At 38.2% G+C, this 24,132-nt stretch overlaps 1 protein-coding gene across 1 annotated transcript; it reads right to left on the bottom strand.

Annotated features, from left to right (window-relative positions):
* Nucleotides 1-1,155: 1,155 nt before the first annotated feature.
* Nucleotides 1,156-23,843, bottom strand: sccpdha.1 (saccharopine dehydrogenase a, tandem duplicate 1). The gene is made up of 12 exons (XM_020533615.2): nucleotides 23,477-23,843; nucleotides 20,330-20,439; nucleotides 15,868-15,948; nucleotides 14,839-14,968; nucleotides 12,767-12,816; nucleotides 11,745-11,875; nucleotides 10,344-10,461; nucleotides 8,673-8,792; nucleotides 8,492-8,548; nucleotides 7,206-7,317; nucleotides 2,672-2,753; nucleotides 1,156-1,476 (listed from the first exon to the last, which is right to left on the bottom strand). Exons 1-12 carry the CDS (start codon nucleotides 23,661-23,663, stop codon nucleotides 1,371-1,373), a joined length of 1,284 nt encoding a protein of 427 aa, XP_020389204.1. The 5' UTR covers nucleotides 23,664-23,843; the 3' UTR covers nucleotides 1,156-1,370.
* Between the last annotated feature and the right edge of the window lie 289 nt (nucleotides 23,844-24,132).

Below are 24,132 nucleotides of genomic sequence, written 5' to 3'. Positions count from 1 at the left end.
TCTCACTTTAGCAATGTTTCTTTTATTTTGCTTGCATGATATAGTTTGTACTTCGTCTAAAGGCCTATTATTTCTTCCTATTCGTAAAAGTTGTCAGTAAATGTTGAAATATCACAGCCAAACTCAATTCTCTCTTCACCCAATAAACACAAAGTGCCTTCTAACTTGATGAAATCTTGGATACATAACCAGATCTTCCTTCATCCAAGTCATTCAGATATATTCTGGAAGCTTAAGAAATAACAGATTATTAAAAAAAAGAAATGCATTGTGTCAGTTTTCACCTTGCAACCATTTGGACAACGTGAAAGGAAAACTAACATTCACTTTTGATTGTATATCCAAGATACATTTTGGGGATGTGGGCTGCTTCAGTGGAAATTGTTATTGATATCTTTACACCCATACTTAAGGTTATAGGACATTTAGACTATGTTCCTCATGAAATCTATTACTTTTGTTCTTAAATTTAGCTGACTTAGTAAAATGTAACAATATCCCCAAATATAGAGCCTGCGGTTCATTGGACACAAAGCTCCAACTGAAAGCTTGATGCTGGCACACTGACAGTTTTGGTCATATTGCTCAATACTTTTTCTTTTTGACATTACAGCACCAATTTGCATCCTGACATTGACAAGGGAAAGACTATTTAGACAGCATGTTTATTTAGATTTATCAATATTACTCAAAACAAAAGTTCACCTACCCTATGCCAGTGGTCACATGGCAGTGATAACATTCCTACCGCTGGGCCAGAAGCTCTGAGCAATCGCAAGCCAGGACTTGTTGGCCAAGGAAGGTGCATTTGTAATGTGGCCAAACAGGTTGGTTATCAGTCTGTAAATCTTTCCAATACACTTGCTGGCAGGCAAGAGTGGGAGAGTCTCCTAGTCAACCATCCTGTAGAATGGCACACCACTGCAATATACTATTGATAAGCACAGGCCAATCCAATGGAAGCACATGGCTGAACCCACAGAACTAAGTATGGGAGGAAAGACAGACAGACACCCTATAATGAGGGTTCAGAATTGTGTTAGAATTACAGCTGGAAGTATGATGTTTCAATTCTTCTATTTGTATTCAGTATGTTAAAAGGGAAGATTAATTGCAATTGCAATTAAATTTAAAAATACACAAGTGACAACTTTGAAATGGTTACATTCAACAAGTTTAATTACCATCAGAACAGAACATCAATCCTCAAAAGCAAGTCTGAAATTATTTATCATTCTTGTTCATTATATTACAACATAAGCCAACTGCTACTAAAAAGCTGTTAATTATCAAGTATAAATCTTGTGAATGTAGTAAATAGCAGGACTATGAAGCACCACATTCAGAGGACTCAAATCACGTGGAAGCATTTATGCTTCAGGCTTGCTGATAACAGTGAACTCAATGCCATGTTTGTTCAGTCTTTCAATCAGAGTTGTCTTAGAGAATGCTGCTCCAGGCGAGTACACCCCACCCCTAGAAGGAGGAACAAAAATGATAAGTTTGAAACTATGAATGGCCATTCAACTCCATTCAGGACCCTCAATCTGAAGACACCCTGATGTCTTCAAATCTACAACAATTAGCACAATCACTGAAGAACAGCTGTACTCTTCCAATAAACTATTCAAATTTGTGTATCATTTAATATTTATTATCAATCGTGCCAGTCATTCATGTTGAAATTTAAAAAACCAACGTGGAATAGAATTTCATGAACAACTGAGTTAAAGTGAATAATAAATAGTTGAAAAATCTAATAGAAATCATTTTCTCTAATAGAAACAATCTGCACCATGGAGTCAGAACAAAAAAAAACAGGCTAATTGTGACACCAACACAAGTCATTACAAAATTACATCCCAGGATAGGGAATGGATTTAGCCAAAGTTGTTTAGATATTGTGTTTTTTTATAGTGAAGGACTTAAATACTCATTACACCAGTTACACATAGGATAAATAAGGTGAAGCATCTTCACATACTGGAAAATATATAGTGGAATTTTAACAGGGAAGGCAATTAAAGTTAAGCACATGCGTTGATCCATTAAAGAGATAACTGGTATGTTGAGGTTGGTTGGCTTGCCGAGCTGGTTTCTTGTTTCGCAGACGTTTCGTTACCATGCTGGGTAACATCCTCAGTGCAGCCTCCAATGAAGCGTTGAAATGAATCTCAACGGACCCCAGAGTTTAAAAACCAGGCAGGAAAACACACCAACGCTTCATTGGAGGCTGCACTGAGGATGTTACCCAGCATGGTAACGAAACATCTGCGAAACAAGAAACCAGCTCGGCGAGCTAACCAACCTCAACACCAACAACCCAAGCTACAAATCTACTCCAAAACCTTAGAGATAACTGGTATGTTTCCAACAAGGAATCGAGACATATTGAGAACGATTAAACAAAGTTGATTTTTGAAAAGCTTATGATTGTCTCCTCTTATATCCTTTCAGAATTAAATTTACACAATGCACTAATTAACTGTCCTGTGTTTGTGCAAAATTGACACACACTATCAGCTTCCTGCACAAAAGAAAGTATTGTAATATGCAGGATGAGAGAAACAAGATTGTCGACACATGTATTTTACTTTTTCTTGATTGAGCTTTTGGAATCAGCAACAGCATTTCAAAACTATTTCACTCTAGTCTAAGTTCTGAAACTCACCGATTGGGCAGAGACTTGTGTTCCCAAAGTATTGTAACAGCTGCCTGTACCATAGCTATCGGGGTTGCAATGTAACCAGGTTCTGGGAAATAAGAAAAAATAGCAGCAAGTTCTGAAATAAGGCCAACAGAAAAGTAAGCATTTGAACCATCATGCTCTTAAGCAGAAGTACACTTTGCTTCGAAAGCAAACATTTGCCACACAATATTCTGTCACCAAAAATCTACCATTCACAGATAGAGGAAGATAACATTGGACTTTCTTTTCAAATTATTTAATCATGACTATCACCCGATGTTACGCATCAAGCAAGTATACAATGTAATTTTAACAAAGAAATTCCAGACCTATTGCTTTACAACAAACATGGCAGTTGGTGAAGAATTCTCATTAAAACTATACAAAGCACTCGTCAGACCACACTCAGAATATTGAATAGTTTCAGTGCCTTTAGCTAAGATCTACCAACATGGAGTGCAGTCCAGAGGGGATTCACTAGATTGATCCTGGGTAAGGAGTGATTTTCTTATGAGGAGAGGTGGAGTCTGAACTGTGTTTAAAAGAATGAGAGGTAATTTTATTGAAACATACAAGATTCATAGAGGTCTTGACAGGGTAAATGTGGAGAGTTTGATTCCCCTCATGAGTGTGTCCAGGACAAGACGGTATAATCCTAGAGTAAAGGGTTACCCAGTTAGGACAGAGATGAGGAGGAATTTCTCCTCTGAGGGTAGTGAATCTGTGAAATTATTTACCACAAAAAGGACTGTTGGGGCTGAACTCTTAACTAAATTCAATGCTAACAGATTTTTGATTATTAGGAGAGTCAACAGGTATGAGGAAAATGCAGGAAAGTGGTGTTAATGATCATCAGTTCTCAATGAATAGCAGAATAGGCTCGAACAGGCCAAATTGCCTACTTCTGCTCCTATATCTTAAGGCAGGAACTAACAGATGCAAGCGAATAAGTCCAACTGTGATGGATTATTTTTCAACGTGTTACCAACGGAATTGTTAAATGCTTACAAGTTTAATCAGCAATTTCTAATCAATGGGAAGGCCCACTAGCAAACAGGTCACAGAGGCATATTTAAAAGATCAAATACCGGGATTATCCTTGTCCATGAATCACAAAAAGCTGTCAACCAAGTTCAGCAAGGTGTAGGGAAGGCAAATTGAATATTGGCCTTTATTTCAAAAGGGAACGAAATATAAAACTATGGAGGCTTTGCTAAAACTATACAATATTATATACACACTGTATATTTGCTAAAACATACTAATCAGACCACAGTTGGATCACTGAACAGTTTTGGGCCCTTACCTAAGGAAAATATTCTGGCATTGGAGGTAGACCAGAGAAGGCTCACTAGACTGATACTAGGTATAGAGGGAGTGTCTTACAAGATCAGGTTAAGTAGACTGGAATATAGATAAAAGAAAGGTGACATTATTGAAACATGCAAGATTATTGACAGGATAGATGTCAAAAGGTTGTTTCCTCCTGTGGAAGAATCTAGGACCAGAGGGCATAGTCTTAGAATAAAGGGTTGCACATTTAACACAGAACAGGAGAAATATTTTCTCTCAGAAGGAAGTGAATCTGTGGAATTTTTTTCAGAGGGCTGTTGAAGCTGGGTCATTAAGTACATTCAAGGCTCAGACTGACAGAATTTTAATCAATAAGGAAACTAAGGGTTATGGGCAGAAAGGAGGAAAGTATAGTTGAGAATTATTAGTTTGGCCATGACCTCATTGAATAGTAGAGCAGACTCAATAGGGGCTAAAGTAGGCCATTCAGCCTAAGTCTTATGACATTGCATAGAAATAAAGAGCTTACACTGTGCTAGCATCTTCATGGAAATTAAATTTTCTTCACTACAGTAAAACCAAGAATAACTTGTGGATCCATGTCCCGCCATGGAAAATAAGCTATTCAAGTGAAGACTATAACACAATATGAAATAGGAAGAGTAGGAGGCCATTCAGCCTGCTCAGCCATTCAATAGGATCATGGCTGATTCAATATTCCTCATATCTATTTTCCTGCGTTTTCCCCATAACTCTCAATTCCCCAACCGATCAAGAATCTGTCTCAGCCTTAAATATAAACAAGGATTCTGCCCTCTCAGCTCTCTGTGGAAAGGAGTTCCAAAGGCTCTCAACTTTCTAAGAAAAGAAATTCCTCTTCATCTCTCTTAAACTGGCACCATCTGGTCCGAGACTCTGACACGAGGGGAAACATCCTCTCAGCATTTACCCTGTCGAATCCTATATGTTTCAATGAGATCTCCTCTTGTTCTTCTAAATTCCAGTGAGTAGAGTCACAACTTGTTTAGCCTTTGCTCATATTGGGGATTATCTGGGTGAACCTTCTGTGAACTGCCTCCAATGAAATTATATATTTCCTTAAATAAGTGGACCATAAAAGACTGACACTAGAAATTCCAGACTTGGCAAAGACAACCATTAAACAAAGGGGCCACCATTTATCACAGTCAGGGACAGGCAGCATGGATAAAGGTAATACAAAAATGGTTAAAGAGTGATATAAGATGCAAACTAAAAAGTGAAAGGACACAATTTGGGGACAAGTCTGAAAAAAAAACACAAAAGGATAGCAAATCACAGTCAAAGATAAGAAATTCCTGTATATAGGCAGTCCCCAGATTGTGAACAGGTTTTGTTCACAAGTCGATTTGCACTCAATATTGAAGCACAATGCAGGACAATATAAAACTGCTGTTCGTAAGTACGAGGAAATGTTCATATGTCAGATCTTTAAAATTATTATTAATGCACCACTGTATGGGATGGTGTTTAAGTATGAGTGTTTGTAAGTTGGACACTCATAAATCGGAAAGTCCTGAATTAGAATTAGAAATAGGTCTATTGTCACATGTACTCAAGTGAAAGTGTACAAAAATCACCATTTCTGGTGCCTTAAGAACAAAGATACCTAGGTACAAGATCTTATGTATAAATTAGACTGATAAAGAAATAAAAAATAGGTACAAGTTCAGCCTTACAGTCTTTCTAAAGCAGGGAGCCCACGCTGGGCTTCACACAGGCTGGGAGTCCCTCGAGTCCACACAGGCTCAACTCTCCACTAGTGATGTCATCCAAGACGTAGAGGTAAGTAGAGAGGGGGAAGACAGACAGACAAAGAAAGAAAAAGCAAAAAGAGGAAAAAGAAATGGATGAGCTCCGGCTTAGGAGCGTATTCCGCCGCCATAGGAGCCTGATCTGCCACCATGTTGTGCACTTATTGTACGTACATAAGTGAAAACATAAACTTTCACTTCTTGTACTTTAGTTTGGTGTTCTTTCATTCACAGAAAACGGAGAAATAAAGAAAAATAAGGAGAAAGAAATTGCAATTGCACTTTGCACAGCAACAATTATATTTTATCTTGTCTTTAACACTTGCATCATCTTATCTTTTCAGTTCCCATAACTAACTCGCAGCCTGCTTTAATCATCTGCTGAATCAGTAGTATTGTGCTCAGAGCAGCACTAACAAGTATCAAAAAAGGGTTTAAATTTGTGTAATGCTCTCACATTGCAAGGCATTTTGTAGAAATGATTGTATTAAAATGCATATTTAAAGTAAATGCAGCACTGCAAGATCACACAAGCATCTACAATTTAATAATTGATGTGATTTAGGTGATAAGTGAGGTAGGATTGTGAAGCAATTTCTCTGGATGGACCCACTTCTCAGCTGCATACAGGTATACTTTTACAACAAAAGCATTAGTGTGCTGTACCGAAATGTGCTCATCAAAAGGAAATGCAAAAAGTGACTATTTGCAGCAGGGAGCTCACTCAACATAAACATATTTATAGTACAAATTAAAATTCTCCAGCTCTCTTTCTATCCTTCCCTATGCTGAATGGTGCTGCCCGACTTTGTCATGTTTTGCCTCGCATAACTCTCTGCATGTAAACTCTTCCATCGACTTTTAAAATTCTCATCATTGTTTTCAAATCTCTCCATGGCTTGGACCCTCACCATCTCTAATCTCCTTCAGATCCTCTTTCAAATCCTGGAATTCTGGTCCCTTGGGCATCCCTAATTTTAATTCAAAACAGAAAGTGCTGGAGAAACTCAGGAGCTCTGGCAGGTCTGGCTCCTCGTTGCAGACAGAAAGCAGAGTTAATATTTTGAGTTCAGTGACTCTTCTTCAGAACTCAATGTAGCTAGGAAAAAGACGGAAAATCCTGTCAGAGAGAGTGGAAGAGCCGTGGCAGTGAGTTAAACACTAAACAAGAAGCAAAGAACTGCAAATGCTGGAAATTATTTTAACTGCGCCATCAGTTGTGGCTATGCCTTCAGCTGTCTAAGGCCCAAGCTTTGGAATTCCTCCTCCTAATCCTCTTTCCCTACAGAGATTTTTTGTTAAACAAAACTCAGTTAGACTTGCACAATCTATTTCTTATCACCATCAACTTTTCCTCAAAACCACCAACACCACCATAAAAAGGGTATAGGGAATGGGGAGTAATAGTTTGTATTAAACATCATCCATACCTGGCCCTTTCACTTGAGTGCATATTTTTACTGAAGGTTTGCCTTGCTGTGGATTTAGGCCTTCCGGATAACCTTCACCAAAGAAGGTCATGCTGAAAGAGGTACCTTCCATCTGGAAAATACAAAAAACATTGCTTTTTTTTTGCTAGAAAACTGTTTATTTTTCTTTTTTGCAGATTATTTGTTAGGGATTTTTAATCAGTGTTTGACTCACACTATGCAGCCTCAAAATTTCAGTGGTCTTTGCTGCTCTACATTTAAAAAAGTCACCAGGGCAGTTCTGCTCAATACATTTAACGGAAAGGAAGTAAAAATGAAACAAACTTGTGTACAACTGAGGCAAATGCTGGTATCTGAACAATCTGTTAGGGCAGATTCTGAAACAGTTTATTTCGCAGTAGGAAAGTGATTGCACCATACCTACCTATCCACCAACTCTGTGTGGGTTTCCTCAAGGTGCTCTGGTTTCCTCCCGCAGTCCAAAAAGATACACAGGTTAGCTGGATTGGCCGTGGGAAATGCAGGGATGGGGGGGTGTGGAGAGAGGGGCAAGGTCTAGGTGGGATGCTGTCTGGACGGTTGGACTGGATTCAATGGGCTGAATGGCCCGCTTTCACACTGTCGGGTTTCAATGATTCTGTGATACATTGAATCGTGTAGAGTTTCAGATTTATGAATCTGAAAAGTGACAGAAGTTGATACAGTTGCAAGAGTTTTCTAATAAATAAATAAAATTATTTGGAATAGTCTATCCAGAAACAAAAACTCTATAAAAAAAGAGTTTTTAAAAATTGAAATAGATATTTCAAAAATGAAAAAACAATTGAAGGACATATAGGGAAAGGGACAGAGTTGACAGTTCTTTCAGAGACCAAGAACACATGCATCAGGGCAAATAGTCTCAGAGATAGTAGGAACTGCAGATGCTGGAGAATCCGAGACAACAAGGTGCAGGGCTGGATGAACACAGCAGGCCAAGCAGCATCACAGGAGCAGAGAGGCTGACGTTTCAGGCCTAGACCCTTCATCAGAAAAGTCTCTTGTATTTTACTAAAATTCTAATGATTTACTGTTAGTCCCCTTTTTGAGTTCACTGAACTGAAGACAGTTCAAAAGAATTCGGTCAGTTCTCCACCAATGTGCAGCATGCGCAGCAATACTGAGATAGAGTGAATGAAGAAATCTACCTGTAAGTTCAAGATTGATGAATGGCCTAAGTATTAAAGAAGTTCAATACAAAAGGAAACAAAACAAAAAAAAAAAGAGAAAGAGCAAAATTAACATACCTGTTTTTGGGTTGGTCCTTGTCGTGTAAAGTATCCAAACGAGAAAAACTCTGGATACTACATGTTAAACAGAAAGCAATAAAAATTACACAGTAAAGACATTCTCAACAAAAGCTGATAATTTTTTAAAAACAAGTTTACAATAGTATTCTTCTGTAAATAATAGATATAAGCTACTTACTTTGATTAGAAGTTTTCTTCCCAACCTACACTTTGTGAAACACCAGAAAAAGAAACCAGCTACCATCAGAAATATGACTGATCCGATTCCACCTACAGCAGCGTACGCACCATACTGGACCTGAAGGAAAAAGATCAAATTGGGCTAATTATAAAGTGAATTAAAAGGAATACCCAAAAGTTGAAAAGGTCTATTAATGGATATAACTATAATCACAATGAACTTCTGCAAAGTGCTACGTTTGGACTCAACAAAAACTTGTTCAATGAAATAGATGAATATTAAATTGCTGCTTTTTCAAATTTCTTAAAGATTATGTTGTCCCTTTTCTCTGTTCTTCCTCTCCAGCCCTGAAACTAACAATAAACACCACACGTACCTATACAGACAAACTCAAATAATTAGGTGGGATGTACAGAGTAAAAATTTTCCTTGTGAAACTTTAAGTTTCCATTTAGCAGTTTACAAATGCTTTTATTCATCTGTTGCAAATGTGCATGACATTTGCTCCATTTTCCTTTGTTTTATTCATCAGCACTATCCTTTAATATTTTGATACTTTCATCCATTACATTAAAAAAAGTTCTACTACATCATTGTACTCATGGCCCTTCATTATTCTGCTGGCCTTTTCTCCCTGCTTTTTTGATTCTACTACTTGTCATCATTTTACTTTTGATTTTGAAAAATAATCTACAAGACCATAAGAAACAGAAGTAGGCTATTCCGTGCCTTCAGACTGCTCTGCCATTCAGTAGGATTAGCTAATCTGACATGTTCACGTTCTTGCCCTTTCCCCACAACCCTCGATTCCCCTACTGATCAAGAATCTACATCAGCCTTAAATATATACAAGGTCACTACCTCCACAGCTCTTTACGGCAAGGAGTTCCAAAGACACCCAACCCTCAGAAGAAACTCCTCCTCACCTGAGTTTTAAGTTGGCACCCCCTAATTCTGAGAATGTGTCCTCTGGTCCTAGGCCCTCCTATGAGGGGAAACATCTTTTCAGCATTTGCCCTGTCAAGCCCCTTAAGAATCCTATAATGTTTCAATAAAATTGCCTCTCATTCTTCTAAACTCCAGTGAGTAGATTCCCGAGCTGTTTTGTTTTTGCTCAAATGACATTCCCTTCATACTAGGGATCATCCTGGCTAACCTTATCTGAATTGCCTCCAATGAAAATTATTTTTCCTTAAATAAGGGAACCAAAACTGTTGAGTCGTGCAGATGTGGTCTCACCAGAACCTTGTGCGGTTGCAGCAAGACTTCCCTATTGCAACTCCGTTGAACTTGACTGTTCTCTCCAGCAAGCTTAAACTGACAATGTTTCCAGCAATTTTTATTCAAAAATCTACCTTTTACATTTGAGCCAAAACTGCTCATGGAGAGACCACAAAAGGTCTTAAGACTAAGTGGGCAATTCTTTTTCTTGGCAGATCAGAGAGAAAATTCCAACAAAATTATTCACGCTCTGCAAAGAGCCAACTCTATTTTTGGCACTGTTACAACTAGAAAATAGCCTCAGCTTTCCAGCAAGTCATGTGAATTACATTTCACCTCTCATTTTTAAATATTTGAGCCATATTCAAGGCATTTAAGAAAAGCTAAACAGACCATGAGTTTAATGCAAAGATGTGCAGGTTTCAAGGAAGCCAAGAATGTACTTACAGGGCTTTCGTTCAAGTTCTCATGCAGATAACGCTGTGTGCGTTTGACTACAGAAGCATCAGATCCCATGAATGGGATAGCATATTGATTCATTGTGTCACTATAAAATACTGAACCTCTGTGGAGGAAATACAAAAGAAAATCGAGGAAGCTTCTAGCGAAGCATGTACATTTGTTCAGAGTACAACACACTTTTTAAACTCTCCCACGTCAGGGACAATAGCTAACTTTTCAGTTGCTGTTCCTTTTTGTTAAATTCATCTCTTTTCTCCATCTAAAATAACACAACCTTGTTTTTTTAAAAAGCAAAATTGAGCTCTACATCACTGTAGTGAAGTCACATTTAAAGAAACACATTGCTTTTTTAATACTTAGCATAGTTTTGTAAACAAAAAGCACACAAGAATTAAGTAATGAGTCAGACCTATATATCACTTGCCATTTTGAATGGCAAACTAAACACACAATAGTTCTCCTTGTGGTAAATCAAGATCTAGTCACACTGTATAAAGCATTCATTTCATGCTAGTGTAAGCAAAAGTTTGCACTCGAGCAGAAGAGAGGAAATTTGGAGTTTATAGCAAATAGATAAATATTATTGCTGGCCAGATGTCAAAATATGTTTTAAGGTAGATAAAAGATATGCTGCTGCCTTTGACAGTGGGAAATAAAGTGGAGACACCTACAGCCTTTCACAAAAGTGATGAAAAGGTACAAAGGCACGTTATATATCTAAATTTTAGACAAACATCTAACTTAAAACTGGTATTCTCCTTAGTTGTCAAATGTACCACCCCATTCAAAACCAGCATTACTGAGAAGTTTCTCATATTTCTCGCATTTAAAGGTTAAACAGAAAGTGTCAAGAGCTGAAATGAAACATAGAAGCACAGAAAATAGGTGCAGGAGTAGGCTATTTGGCCCTTTAAGCCTGCACCACCGTTCAATATGTTCCTGGCTAATCATGCAATTTCAGTATCCCATTCCCCCCTTCTCTCCATACCCCTTGATTCTTTTAGCTGCAAGGGCCATGTCCAGTTCCCTCTTGAATATACGTAACAAACCGGCCCCAACAGCTTCCTGTGGGAGAAAATTCTATAGGTTCACAACTCTCCGAGCGAAGAGATTCTTCCTCATCTCAGTCACGAATGGCTTACCCCTTATTCTTAGGCCGTGACCCCTAGTTCTGGACTTCCCCAACATTGGGAACATTTTTTGTAAACTAATGTACATTGGTCAACAGAAAATCCAATCACACGCAGAGATTACATGCTGGCTCAGTGCATATTTGTAAAGTTGGGCCATATATTGCTTCTCTTCCTTCACCCAATGGAGGAAAAGCGCATAGTATCAACCTTTATTAAGTAAGGACAGATTTTCACATGGAATTCATTTTCTCACCTCCGTGTTAGTTTGGTCCCAATAACTGGAAGGGCTTTATGTCCAAACTGTCTTCTCAGTTTCCTCAGATTATCCTGATCAGACATTCCATGGACTGCTGACTGCCAAGTTCCTTCATGAAAAGTGGCACCCTATTAACAAGACAGAAATGATTCTGACAAGCAGAAACCTCAAACTAAATGCACAGAAACAATTTTCTTAATCAGCCTGTCCAATTAATATCATAAACGGTTGAAAATACAGTGCATTTCTTTATCAGAAACCTGCCAATTTTCACCCGGCACATACGTACTGTAAATTTAAATTTACAATGAAAGGATTGTGGCAATTTCTGCCCTGGAGTTAATTTGAAACAGTTGAGACTTCTCCTAAATTTCTGGTAAATGTTTATTTTTTAAACTGATGCCACCAAAAACAGATAAATCTAGTCACTTCTCATTTGTACAGTTAAAACTTGTGCACATCAAGTTCATGATGAATTTAGTTCATCATAATGAATAAATTTTCAAAAGTAATTCACCAATGTGAGAAGTTTGAGGATGATTCAAGATGGAAGCAGAAAAGCAACAAGTTAATTTAAAAATTAAACTTTTCCAGTGCATGCCTCTATCAAAATTATCCGAAAATGTGTAATTTTTAAATAGAAAAACTACAATTGGCTTGTAAAAGCTTTTAACACTTATTCAAATTGTGCATGTATCTCAAAATAGGAATCCCATTGAACATGCAGAACAAAAAAGAGGCAATTTGCTATTAAATGATTCAGAAAATAAGATTATTAACACATAATAATGATAGTAAACTCTTGCATAGACGTGCACTTCCTCCAAAGTGTCCTGTAACATTCACCCCAGGAAAGCAAAAGATCCTTTGACTCAACCAGAACAACATTAAGGCAGCGTTGATAACAAATTAAATCTGTTCTCCTATGTGGGTTAATTGGATGGATGCAAATATATATTAGTATAAATAACAGATTTCATTATTTCAAGAACGTTACATGAAGTGGGCAGGAGACAAACCTCAGGTCCCGTTTTTACTAATACGAAGCTTTCCACTGCAGTTAGAATACCTGAAAAGTAACAAAGCAAAAGTCTGAATGAATAGTTCTCCAACATACCAAATTACCGGTTATACCTTAAAAGATTTTTCATAATTCTCAACCATCCACAAAAATTAGATCACACTAGAAACTACTGAACCATACAATTTTTCAAATGATATCACCATTTGAACTATAAAGAATGTTTGAAGAGACAGTCTAATTAGAGGTATTTAAGAGGGCAATGGATGACTATTTGCATAAAAATAACATGCAAGAGTACCAGCAAAAAGGAGATGGGCACTAGGTAATGATGCACATTTAACAGCCAGTACAAGCACGATTGACCAATTACTGCATTGATAAAAGGAATTCTATATCCCAGTTATCCAAATACTCTCACCTGGACACCCAACAAAATTCGGCTCAAATCACGAAGCTGGTTTTTATGCAAATTTGAACCAGAATTAAGAAATTAAGAAATTGAAAGTGTCAAACAAGCGTGTTGCTAACCAACCAACAAAAAAAAAAACAGCAATCAGTATATTCATTTTTGTTAAAGGTAGTCACTCGATGTACAATTGAAACCATCAACTAATTGATTCTCTGAGTGTCCACAGAAATTAGATCAGCTCTTTTTAGCCAGAACTGGGATTTTTCATCTGGAAATACAACCAATTACAAAAATAAATAAATAAATAAATAAATAAATAAATAAATATTGGATTACAAGGTGGTATTCCAAATATATACCAAGTTGGGTAATGGATTCTTAAGGTGGTTATCTTCATTACACTGCCCGGGTTACTCTCCAAGGAACCAGACTGAAGACCTACAGATAACAATCATCACAGCTTTTGTGAATATTGCTCCATATCCTGATGGTGCAGTGGGTTAACTTGTAGCCCAAGTTGGCAAACCAATAAATGTTCTTTTTCCAACTGGATACTTTTTTTCTTTCATCTTAGCCAACTAACATTTGTATTTGAACTTGGAACTCAAAAAGAAATGATCTTCAAAATGCATTCTGTCACTCGCTGTACATTACTAGGGAGGCAATGGTATTATCACAAGACTATTAATCCAGAAAAGCAGATAACGTTCTGGGTCCTGGGTTAGAATCCTGCCATGGCAGATGGTGGAATTTGAATAAAAGATATATAGAATTAACAATCTACTGATGACTATGAAACCATTGTCAATTGCCAGAAAAACCCATGTGACTCACTAATGTCCTTCAGGGAACAAGATCTGCCTGGTCTGGCCTACATGTGACTTCAGGCCAAGAGCAAAGTCATTGATTCTCAACTGCCCTCTGAAATGGCCTAGCAAGCCACTCAGTTGTATCAACCACTGCGAAATGGAACTGGGCCATGGACTACAGCGGTTCATGAGGGAACTCACCATTACGTTCTCAAGGTCAACTAGAGACAGGCAAAGAGTGCCGTTCAGCTAGCAAGGCCCAAGTCCCACAAATGAACTTAAAAATTATTGGTTACATCATGGTTTTGAAGAAAATCTATCATTCCACAAGGAATTATGTTCTAGCAAACAGAAAATAGGTGACACTTTGGAACCGCTTAATAAAAAAAAAAGTTATTAACCATTAATCAAAGACATTCACCTTGCTATTGGAATAAAAACAACTGTGGATACTAGAAATCTGAAACAAAAACAGAAATTGCTGGAGAAACTCAGCAGGTCTGGCAGCATCTGTAGAGACAGAGTTAACGTTTAGAACGGCTCTGAAGAATGGTCACTGGACCAGAAATATTAACTCTGCTTTGTCTCCACAGATACTGCTAGATCTGCCGAGTTTCTCCAGCAATTTCTGTTCCTGTTTCCTAGAAGTTATTCTATACTGCACGTAGAAGCAGCATGCAGCTTTGAGACATTATGCATTGATGCATCAAAATACATAAAATGACACAGCAGTTAAAACCACAACTTGCAATCAAAATCTGTCTGGATAAAAATTGAAGGATTCAACTGTTCTATAATACTTGTGGTGCCACAGGTGTAAATTTTAATCAGTTAAATATTGTAAATTACCTTTCAACTGGTTCCTAGTAAACAATACCCCCATATCTGCTGGAATGGAATCAAACCCACAGCTTCCAACTACATACACTCCTTTTTCAGCAGCTTGATGGTCATATTTCAGTTGCATGCCTTCCAAAAACTGTGAAATGACAAAATAATGCAAATTTTACTTTCTTTTTCTTAAAAAAAAAATTACTCTTAAGCAAATTACAGCACTGAAGAGCAAAAAATTACTTGACCACCTGGAAATCTGAATTAAAGTATCAAATGCTGGAAACACACAGCTGGGTGATCAGCACTTGAAAGAAATTTAGGTTAATTCAGAGGGGAAAATTCAGAATTCTGATGAAGATACTTACCCAGAAAGTGAAACTATGGTTTTTGGGTCCTGATTGAACCACTTATGAGAAAAATGGTTCAGTTTTCAAAACAAACTGTTGTTAACAGATAACTTCATGCTGTATCAATAAACTGGGAATTAAAACAAAATAGAAGTACAAACAAACAATTTTAATTACTGTTTTTCAAATAATAATAAATCACTCCAAGTAAGAAGATAGATTACAAATCTGTGTTGACAGGCCCTTGATTTGTACACCTCTAATCAATGCCACAAGCTTCTTCCACGTATCTTCATGTGACTAAACAGGCTGACATTAAATACACAGATCCTGGGGAATGTAGACCGAGTGTCCCACGAGGTAGTAGAAGAGTGGAGGAGATGGATTCCTTGGAGGTTTCAAAAGAGAGCTGGATATATAATTGAAAGTGATGAATTGAGAGGCCAATGGAGATAGGGCTGAAGAATGGGCCTAGCAAGGTAGCTCCTTGTGGAGTCAGTGCAGGTACGATTGGTCGAATAGCCACCTTCTGTACTATAAATTCTATGATTCTATTTACGAGGAAAATACCCAAAAAAAAAAAAACACAGCATTTGGAGCATATTGAAACTTTTGAGAAATGCATATAAAGCAGCCATTGATTGGGAAATGACCTAAATCATGATTTTTTTTTAAATAAAGAGAAAAATGGCAATACCTGAGGTTCACCACTAATATCAACACAATGAGCTCCATTTTCAATACAGGCCTTCACCACTGGCTCACCGAAAAACCTGTACTATAGACAGATCATCTAGTGTTAGTTACCAGCAAAATCAGGTTGGATCACTGTGATTCTTTAGTGTATTTCATTACAAAGAGACATTTATTTCTAACAGCTCAAAATTAAATCTAGGTTAAAATAATGCAACTTACTTATAGATGCATGGGCCATTTTCTACATGTTATGATAAATAATGATTAAGTTATCAGGCTTTTAGTAAAGATCTAACGTTAAATCTAAGTAAAAACTTAACTTCTACTTAGGTTTTTAAATATAGAAAATGTTAATACATTAAATTATCTTATTTAAAATAAATCCATGATGTGATTCTTTAATATCTAATTCAAAGATTTTACCCAAGTAGTAATGCAATGTATAAATGAACTGTGCTTAAAGTTTAAACAATGCATTTCTGAATCTTGGCTTTCTGAAACCACAGGATTTTACAGTACTACAGCAACCATGAATATACAGTCTAACATTATTAAAGCTTATAAAACTATGTCACCAATTTACATTAGCATATACTTGACATAAAATGCTAGCTAACTACTACTTTAAAAATGGCACTATTACTGGCACTTAGCATCATCTAGAAATAATTGATTCTAATACAGTATTTTGACTTGTCTCAACTTACAATGAATTGTGTTCAGCAGCATGGTAGACAGTGTAGATGATAGTATAAAATTATAAAGAGACATTAATAGACCAGGTTCTTGAGCTCCACCTTCCCCAGTTTTGACCAATGTAAGCAGGTGTCAAGTTATCCATTTTGGGTTGAAAAAGCATTGATCAAAGTACTTTCTAGACATTTTGAAGTTAAATACAGTGATGTCCAAAGAGACCTGGCATTCAGGATCTTTAAAGTGCCATGAACAGCTACAGAAAATAATCAAGTGTCTAATAGAATGCTGGTGGACTGGGGTATAAGGATGCAGAAGTTATACTGGTGCTTTACAAAACCCTGGTTAGACCTCACTTGGAATACTGACAGCAGATCTGGGCACCACACCTTAGGATACAATGGCCTTGGAGGGACTGCAATGAAGGTTTACAAGAATGGTACCTGGACTTCAGGGGTTAAATTATGAGGAGAGATTATACAAATTAGGCCTGTTTTCTCTAGAATTTAGAAGGCTAAGGGGTGATCTGATTAAAGTCTTCACGATATTAAAAGAAGAAAAGACAGGGTAGATAATTTATTTCCATTTATTGGAGATTCTAGAACTGGGGGGCAAAGTCTGAGAATTAGGTAGGGTTAGACTGTTTAGGAGAGATGTCAGAAAGCACTTCTATATACAAGGGGTGGAAGAGGTTGGAATCTCTACCATAAACTGCAGTTGATGCTCGTTCAATTTTTAGATAATTTTTGTTAAGCATACATATTAAGGGATATGGGCCAAAGGCAGGTACATGCAGCGAGGCCACAGATCAGCCATGATCTCATTAAATGGTGGAAGAGTTGAGGGACTGAATGCTTACTTCCTGTATTTATAGGAACATAGGAATAACAAATTAATTCCTGTCCTTTCTAACTTTAGTGCAGTGTGACAACGGGAATTCTGAAATATTCAAATGATCAGCCATCTCAATCAGAATGAATCGTTAGTGGAGATGCATTTCTCGATGGGAGTTGTTACCTTAACAGTAACCACACTATAGGATAGCATATACAGAAGGAAAATGGTGGTTAGCACTGCTGCCTCACAGCGCCAGGGACCCAGGTTTGATTCCAGCCTTGGACAACTGCGTGTGCAGTTTGCACATTTTCCCCATGTCTGCGTGTGGGTTTCCTCCGGGTTCCCCGGTTTCCTCCCACAGTCCAAAGATTTGCGATTTATGTGGATTGGCCATGCTAAATTGCTCATAGTGTCTAGTGTGGGAAATGCAGAGATAGGGTAGGGGTTGTGTCTCGGTGGGATGCTCTTCAGAGGGTTGGTGTGGATTCGATGGGCTGAATGGCCTGCTTCCACACTGTAGGGATTCTGAGAGGTCGAAGTAAAGGGGGAACTTGTGAAAAAGTTGAAGTGATAATCATGGGTGACTTTAATCTACATATAGAGTGGATGAATCAGATTGGCAAAGGAAGCCTGGAAGAGGAATTCATGGACTGTTTGAGACAGTTTCTTGTAGTAGTAAGTTTTAGAGTCAAAACAGGCTATTCTAGATGCAGCAGTGTGCAATGGGACAGGATTAATGACTTAATAATAAAGGCAATCCAAGCTAACATAAAAGTTGATTGAATTTCAAATTCAACTGGAGGGACAGGGGAGTGGGCTCAAGACTAGTAATTAAAAAATAAATCAAGGCAATTATATGGACTTAAGGTCGGAGTCAAAAAGAGTAACCTAGGCTGAGACAGCTGAGATGCAGTCGCAGACAGTTGGAGATTATTTCATATATTTCAGCAAATATACATTCCATTGAGAAAGAAACAAATGCTAGAAGAGCACACTATCTGTGATTGACTACAGAAGTTAAAGATGCTTTCAAATTTGGTACAAAAATGAATATTCTACAAAGATTGTGGCAGGCAGGTCAGAATTTTTTTTTAAAAAAGCAAATTACTGAAAAAAAAATAGGGAGTACAAGAGAAAACTAGCTAGAAATACAAACATTCAGAAATTTTACAGGTAAAGTAAATGTTGATCCTCTAGAAAGTGTGCCTGGAAAAATTAATGAAAGAAAAGAGTGGGAGATGAATTGCAGGATAGAAATAACATCTCTATAAACTGAGAGATGAAAGGGAGGGAGCAAGTTACTAACAATAACCAGGAAATTGAGACAACTGGAAATAAAAGCTGACAAGCAAATAATCTGACTGACTTCACCCTTGGGTCTTACAAGAGGTAGCTGCTGACATAGTAGATGCAATGGTTTTAACTTTCCAAAATTCCCTAGGTTCTGGAAATGCCCCATAAGAGTGGAAAAAGTTAATTTAATTCTTCTTTTCAAGAAAGGAGGGAGTTATACAACATAAAACAAAGGTAAGTTGGCTTAACATCTGTCATCAGGAAGATTTAGGGAAGGCGATGGCCTAGTTGTATTATTACTGGACTGTTAATCCAGAGACCCAGATAATGTTCGGGGGACCCGGGGTTCGAATCCCGCCATGGTGGAATTTGAATTCAATAAATATCTGTAATTAAGAGTCTAATGATGACCATAAATTCATTGTTGATTGTCGGGAAAAACCTCTCTGGTTCACTAATGTCCTTTAGGGAAGGAAACTCCCATCCTTACCTGGTCTGGCGTACGTGTGACTCCAGACCCACAGCAATGTGTCTGACTCTTAACTGCCCTCTGGGCAATTAGGGAAGGGCAATAAATGCTGCCAGTCAGCAACACCCTCATCCCGTGAATGAATAAAGAAAAAAAGAAGTGGAAACCAATTACTAAAACAAGTTTATAACCAGGTACTTAGAAAGTCAGAGACAACAAGGTGCAGGGCTGGATGAACACAGCAGGCCAAGCAGCATCATAGGAGCAGAGAGGCTGACGTTTCGGGCCTAGACCCTTCATCAGAAAAGGCTTCATCAAAAAAGAAGTTAAAAATAATGTCTCAAAAGATATTTATACCACAAGAGGTCATTTGGCCTATCACGTCCACAAAGATCGATTACGAATTGCATTTTCCAGCTTTTGGCCCATGGCCCCGAAGATAGCAAGTAAATATCAAATGTTGCAAGAGTTTTTTGACTTAACCACCCTTACAGGCAGTGAGTTCCAGGCTCCTATCACCCTCTGGGTGAGAAGACTGCTCCTCAACCTTCTACCTCATCTTAAATCTCTGCCCCTTGGTTAATGACCCTTCTGAGAATGGAAAAAGTGCTTTCCTATTCACCTTATACAACTCTAATCAGGTCTCCTTTCAACCTTGCCAAAGAAAACAAGCTAGGCTATCCAATCATTGTTCATTGTTCAAACGGTTCAGCCCAGGCAGTATCCTGGTAAATTACCTCTGCACCCCTCTTTAACTTTCATCTGATAATGTGGTGACCAGAACTGCATGCAGTACTCCAGATATGGCCTAACCAGCATTTATATAGTTCCAGCATAATCCCCTTGCTCTTGTATTCTATACCTAGGCCAATAAAAGCCAGTATTCCAAAAACCTTCTCATCTACCTAAGATACTTCCTCTGTTATCTTCAAGGATCTGTGGATGTACACACTAAGGGCCCTCTGATCTTCATTCTTTTCCAGGGTCACAGCATTCATAGTGTAATCCCTTGTCTTGTTACCCCTTCCCGAGTGCATTACCTCACTCTTTGCATAGTATTATTTAATTAATGACTGAAATGTAGTGCAAATATGTTCTTTAAATTGATAAGATTACATTGCTCCAGTAAATGAAACAAATTTCCTAATTTTGAACTTCAATGTATACATACTGGTCCCACGCAGTTGAGGATCACTGATCCCTGCTGGCACATTGCAGCAAGTGAGAGCGGATCATTTATATCACAGATTATACATTCTTTAGACTTCAGCTCTGGTATTCCTGAAACAAGAGCATTATTATTTTACAAAATGTATCGAAGGGACAATGACATTTTTTTTCCTTGCAGCAAAATGAAATACATTTCGTTCAGTAAAACACAAAAATTACCAGTCTGCTTTAGAAATCTATTGCATTAGTTTGCTTCCTTGGTGTCTTTTTACACGCCTCGAATACATACACACCCTTTACAATATTCAACCAGCATACAAATCTCCTTTAATAATACTGGGTGGAAACTAAATCTATAATTAAAACAAGTTTGAAAGAACAAGACAGAACAGGAAATATGATGAAAGACACTCTGAATTTCTTAAGTCAGTCACCTTGGTGTAATGGGTTGAAAGCATGGGGTGGCAAAAGGAGAAAAGTTCACTTTTAGGCTTGAAAAAGAACCCCGACAGTGATCAAATATAAAACACCACTGGCTGTGGCCTTTGACAAGCTACTGCACCCTACTACAGAAAATGAAGGCATACAAAATAACAGACTGCAGCTTCACCATCTAATTAGATTTAGAAACAGAGAGGTTACTTATAATTTGGCCTTGCTGGGAATAAAAGAGCAAATATTTCCACTGTACCACAGACAATTCAACTATTGTTTTAAACAAGTCCAGTCTTTCTTCTGCTATCCTATCATGTTTAAATTATAGATTATGAGACTGCAGCTGCAGAGTACAGTGAAAGTACACACTGTCAATGGAGTGGCAGAGTGGAAGGTCCCAATGTAATTAAGATTTAAATTAGAATTGGTTTCTTTAGTTTCTTAAAATGTAAACAAAGGTTGGCCTGGCTGAAGCTATCGTATAGTTCGAGCCAGGAATTCCAATTAATGTGCTGTGATCCCACTATATTTTGTGAATACTCACGCATGCACTGCTCAATCCTGAGGCAACCTTTAATCTACACATTCAGGGCATCACCAACAATTTTTAGTTCCACCTCAAAATATTGTTCATCAACATGCTTATTTCACATAAAAGGCATCTGGATGGATACATGAATAGAAGGGTTTAGAGGGATATGGGCCAAATGCTGGCAAATGGGGCTAGATTTATTTAGGATATCTGGTCAGCATGGACGAGTTGGACCAGAGGGTCTGGCTCCATGTTGTACAACTATGACTCTATGACATCCACAGGTTTTGGAATGGTTCACAATATTGTTGACATTTATTGCGTGTCTCTAGTTGCCCTCTAGAAATTCTTGTACAGGCAGACTGCTAGAATTTATGGAGGGTGGTACAAGGGAGACTTGTGACAACGATATTGGATGCATGCAGTATTAAGGGACATGAAGATGTGAATGAATGTTTAATTGAGTGTAATGTAAGCATGTTGGTGTTTTAAAACACTTGCTAACTATCTTTGCAAACTTCTTGGGCCCAACATCCTGAACTACAAATTCAAATCCTTCAATACCAATCTACCACACTATCCATGCTATTTCATCCCCTTCAATCATCTTATCCACAGATTGGAAATTCCCACCCTATAGTGCTTTCTCTTGCTACACCTCTCCCCACCTTTAAACTGCTTTGTGAGGGAAAAAAACATGCATTCATACAGCACTTTTCATGACCTACATCTTTCAACAGTGGTCTTTAGTCACCTTCCAATCCTCTAGCTACATTCATATATGGGGTTAAAATTGAATCAGAGATAGTAGGAACTGCAGATGCTGGAGAATCCGAGACAACAAGGTGCAGGGCTGGATGAACACAGCAGGCCAAGCAGCATCATAGGAGCAGAGAGGCTGACGTTTCGGGCCTAGACCCTTCATCAGAAAAGGGCGAGGGTCTGACTTTTAAGTGCTTCAGGGAACTTTGCTCCAGGTTAAAGTTAACGTAACTCTCTTATTTGCAATTATTGTAATAATGACCAAGCTCACATCAGAGTGGTTCATCTGAGCTTTAAAAGCCATATGACATGGAAGTGCCGGTGTTGGACTCGGGCAGACAAGATCAGAAGTCACATGACACCAGGTTATAGTCCAACAGGTTTATTTGATATCACAAGCTTTCGGAGCACTGTTCCTTTGTCAGGTGAAGTGAAGAAATGCACAAAAGCACATGATTTATAGGCAGAGAGATCAAAAGATCATGCAAATAGCATGAGCGGCTGACTAACAAGTCTCTGCAGACATCAAAAGTGTCAGATGGTGCGAGTAAAGTGTCAACAACTGAATAGTAAATGAAGGGATGACCTATAATCCAAATAATTGAGGTAGAGAAACAATTACAAAAAATTAAAAGTGAGGTGATGCTGGAGACAAACCAAATAGTTGAAATAATGTGATAGGTTCAAGAGTCGTATGCCAAGGGTCTAACCAAAGTAACAAGTAATCCAAAACTGTACAAACTAATTAACGCAGAGAGAACATAACAAATTATCAAAGTGATGGTGTCAAAACAGGACAGTAAGGAAGATTTTACAAATACAGAACGGTACAGCAGGGTTACATGCAGACATAGGTATGAACTTGGCTATCTGTTTCTGCTTGGCAATTCTACGTTGTGTATGGCAAAGGCTGCCTTGGCCTACAATTACCAGGTCAAGGACACGCAGCCTCCGATTTTCGGATAAGTGTCCTCCGAAACTGCCGTTCAAATAAACCTGTTGGACTATAACCTGGCGTCGTGCGACTTTTGACCTTAATTTTACCTCTCGTGCTTTTAAAGTTAAACAGAGCTCCTCAGTGCGTTTGAATTTATTCACTCTTGGGGAGGAAACAGACTAGAATTATGACTCAAATAACGCTACTTGGTGTTTTAAACTTTGGCAAAACCATTACTGCAAACTATTCAGGTAAATGAACTGTAGGACAAGCATTTCATGTCCTGATACACCGGTGCTCATAATAACCGGGGAAGCAACTAAAGACATGCTTGGGTCTTTTAAAAATAAACGCATATTAAAGTATCTTTCTCTTATTAGTCTTCCAACAATTGGGAGGATTTGCTTTTGCATTGCATATCCCGCTGTGATTCCTAGACTAACCCCTGAGGCCTATTTGCGGCCCCGAGGCCTGAGACTCACCCAGAGCGCTGGCCGCCCGTCCCAACGCCTCCTCCAGCTTACTGCGGTTCCTGCCAGCAACAGTCCAGGTGAGCGGCCGCGGGCCATCCGCCTCAGACGCCACCCGAGCCGTCTCCTCCACCACATACTGGCCGGTAAAGCCAGAGGCGCCGAAAATGATCAAGTCGTACGGCCGGCCGGTCACCATAGCTACAGAACTGCTCGGCTGAAGACCGAAAGATACACCGTACACGCAGCCTATTAAACCCCACCCTTTACCCGGTTCTGCGGCTTACACTTCCCCTGATCTTCGCCCCGTCACCAAAAGTCCATCTCTCAACATGTAGCAAATGGCAGATTCATTTTACAAAATTGAACACAATAAGCTGCATTTCTCATCTGAGTTCAACAACCAGCTTTCTTTCATATGTCTGCTTCGGCCTTTTATTTATAAACAAGACAAGAATGGTCAAAATTGATTGGGAATTTTCTTGGTCGTTTTCCCACGGTTTTGATTTTTCAAAAAAAAATGCAGTTTTTGAGTTTTTAAGGCAAAGTATTTTCACAAATGTAAGGAGAAGAATTTTACAGTAAGCTTGTTAATGGTTGGATGATTTGAGTTGGATAGGTTAGGGAGAACTTGATACAAGAAATAGTAACAAGAAAAGGGAGTGCTC

The sequence above is a fragment of the Rhincodon typus genome, chromosome 9, assembly GCF_021869965.1.
Source record: "Rhincodon typus isolate 14 chromosome 9, sRhiTyp1.1, whole genome shotgun sequence".
Taxonomy (NCBI): domain Eukaryota; kingdom Metazoa; phylum Chordata; class Chondrichthyes; order Orectolobiformes; family Rhincodontidae; genus Rhincodon; species Rhincodon typus.
This window is presented reverse-complemented; position numbering and strand designations above follow the sequence as displayed.

Excerpts from the sequence above, each read along its gene's own strand:
- sccpdha.1 (XM_020533615.2), bottom strand. The coding sequence starts at position 23,663 with ATGGTGACCGGCCGGCCGTACGACTTGATCATTTTCGGCGCCTCTGGC. Across the intron at positions 14,969-15,867 it reads ATATTAGTGGTGAACCTCAG|TTTTTGGAAGGCATGCAACT; the intron begins GTATTGCCATTT and ends GTCATTTCACAG. Across the intron at positions 11,876-12,766 it reads TAGTAAAAACGGGACCTGAG|GGTGCCACTTTTCATGAAGG; the intron begins GTTTGTCTCCTG and ends TCTTGTTAATAG.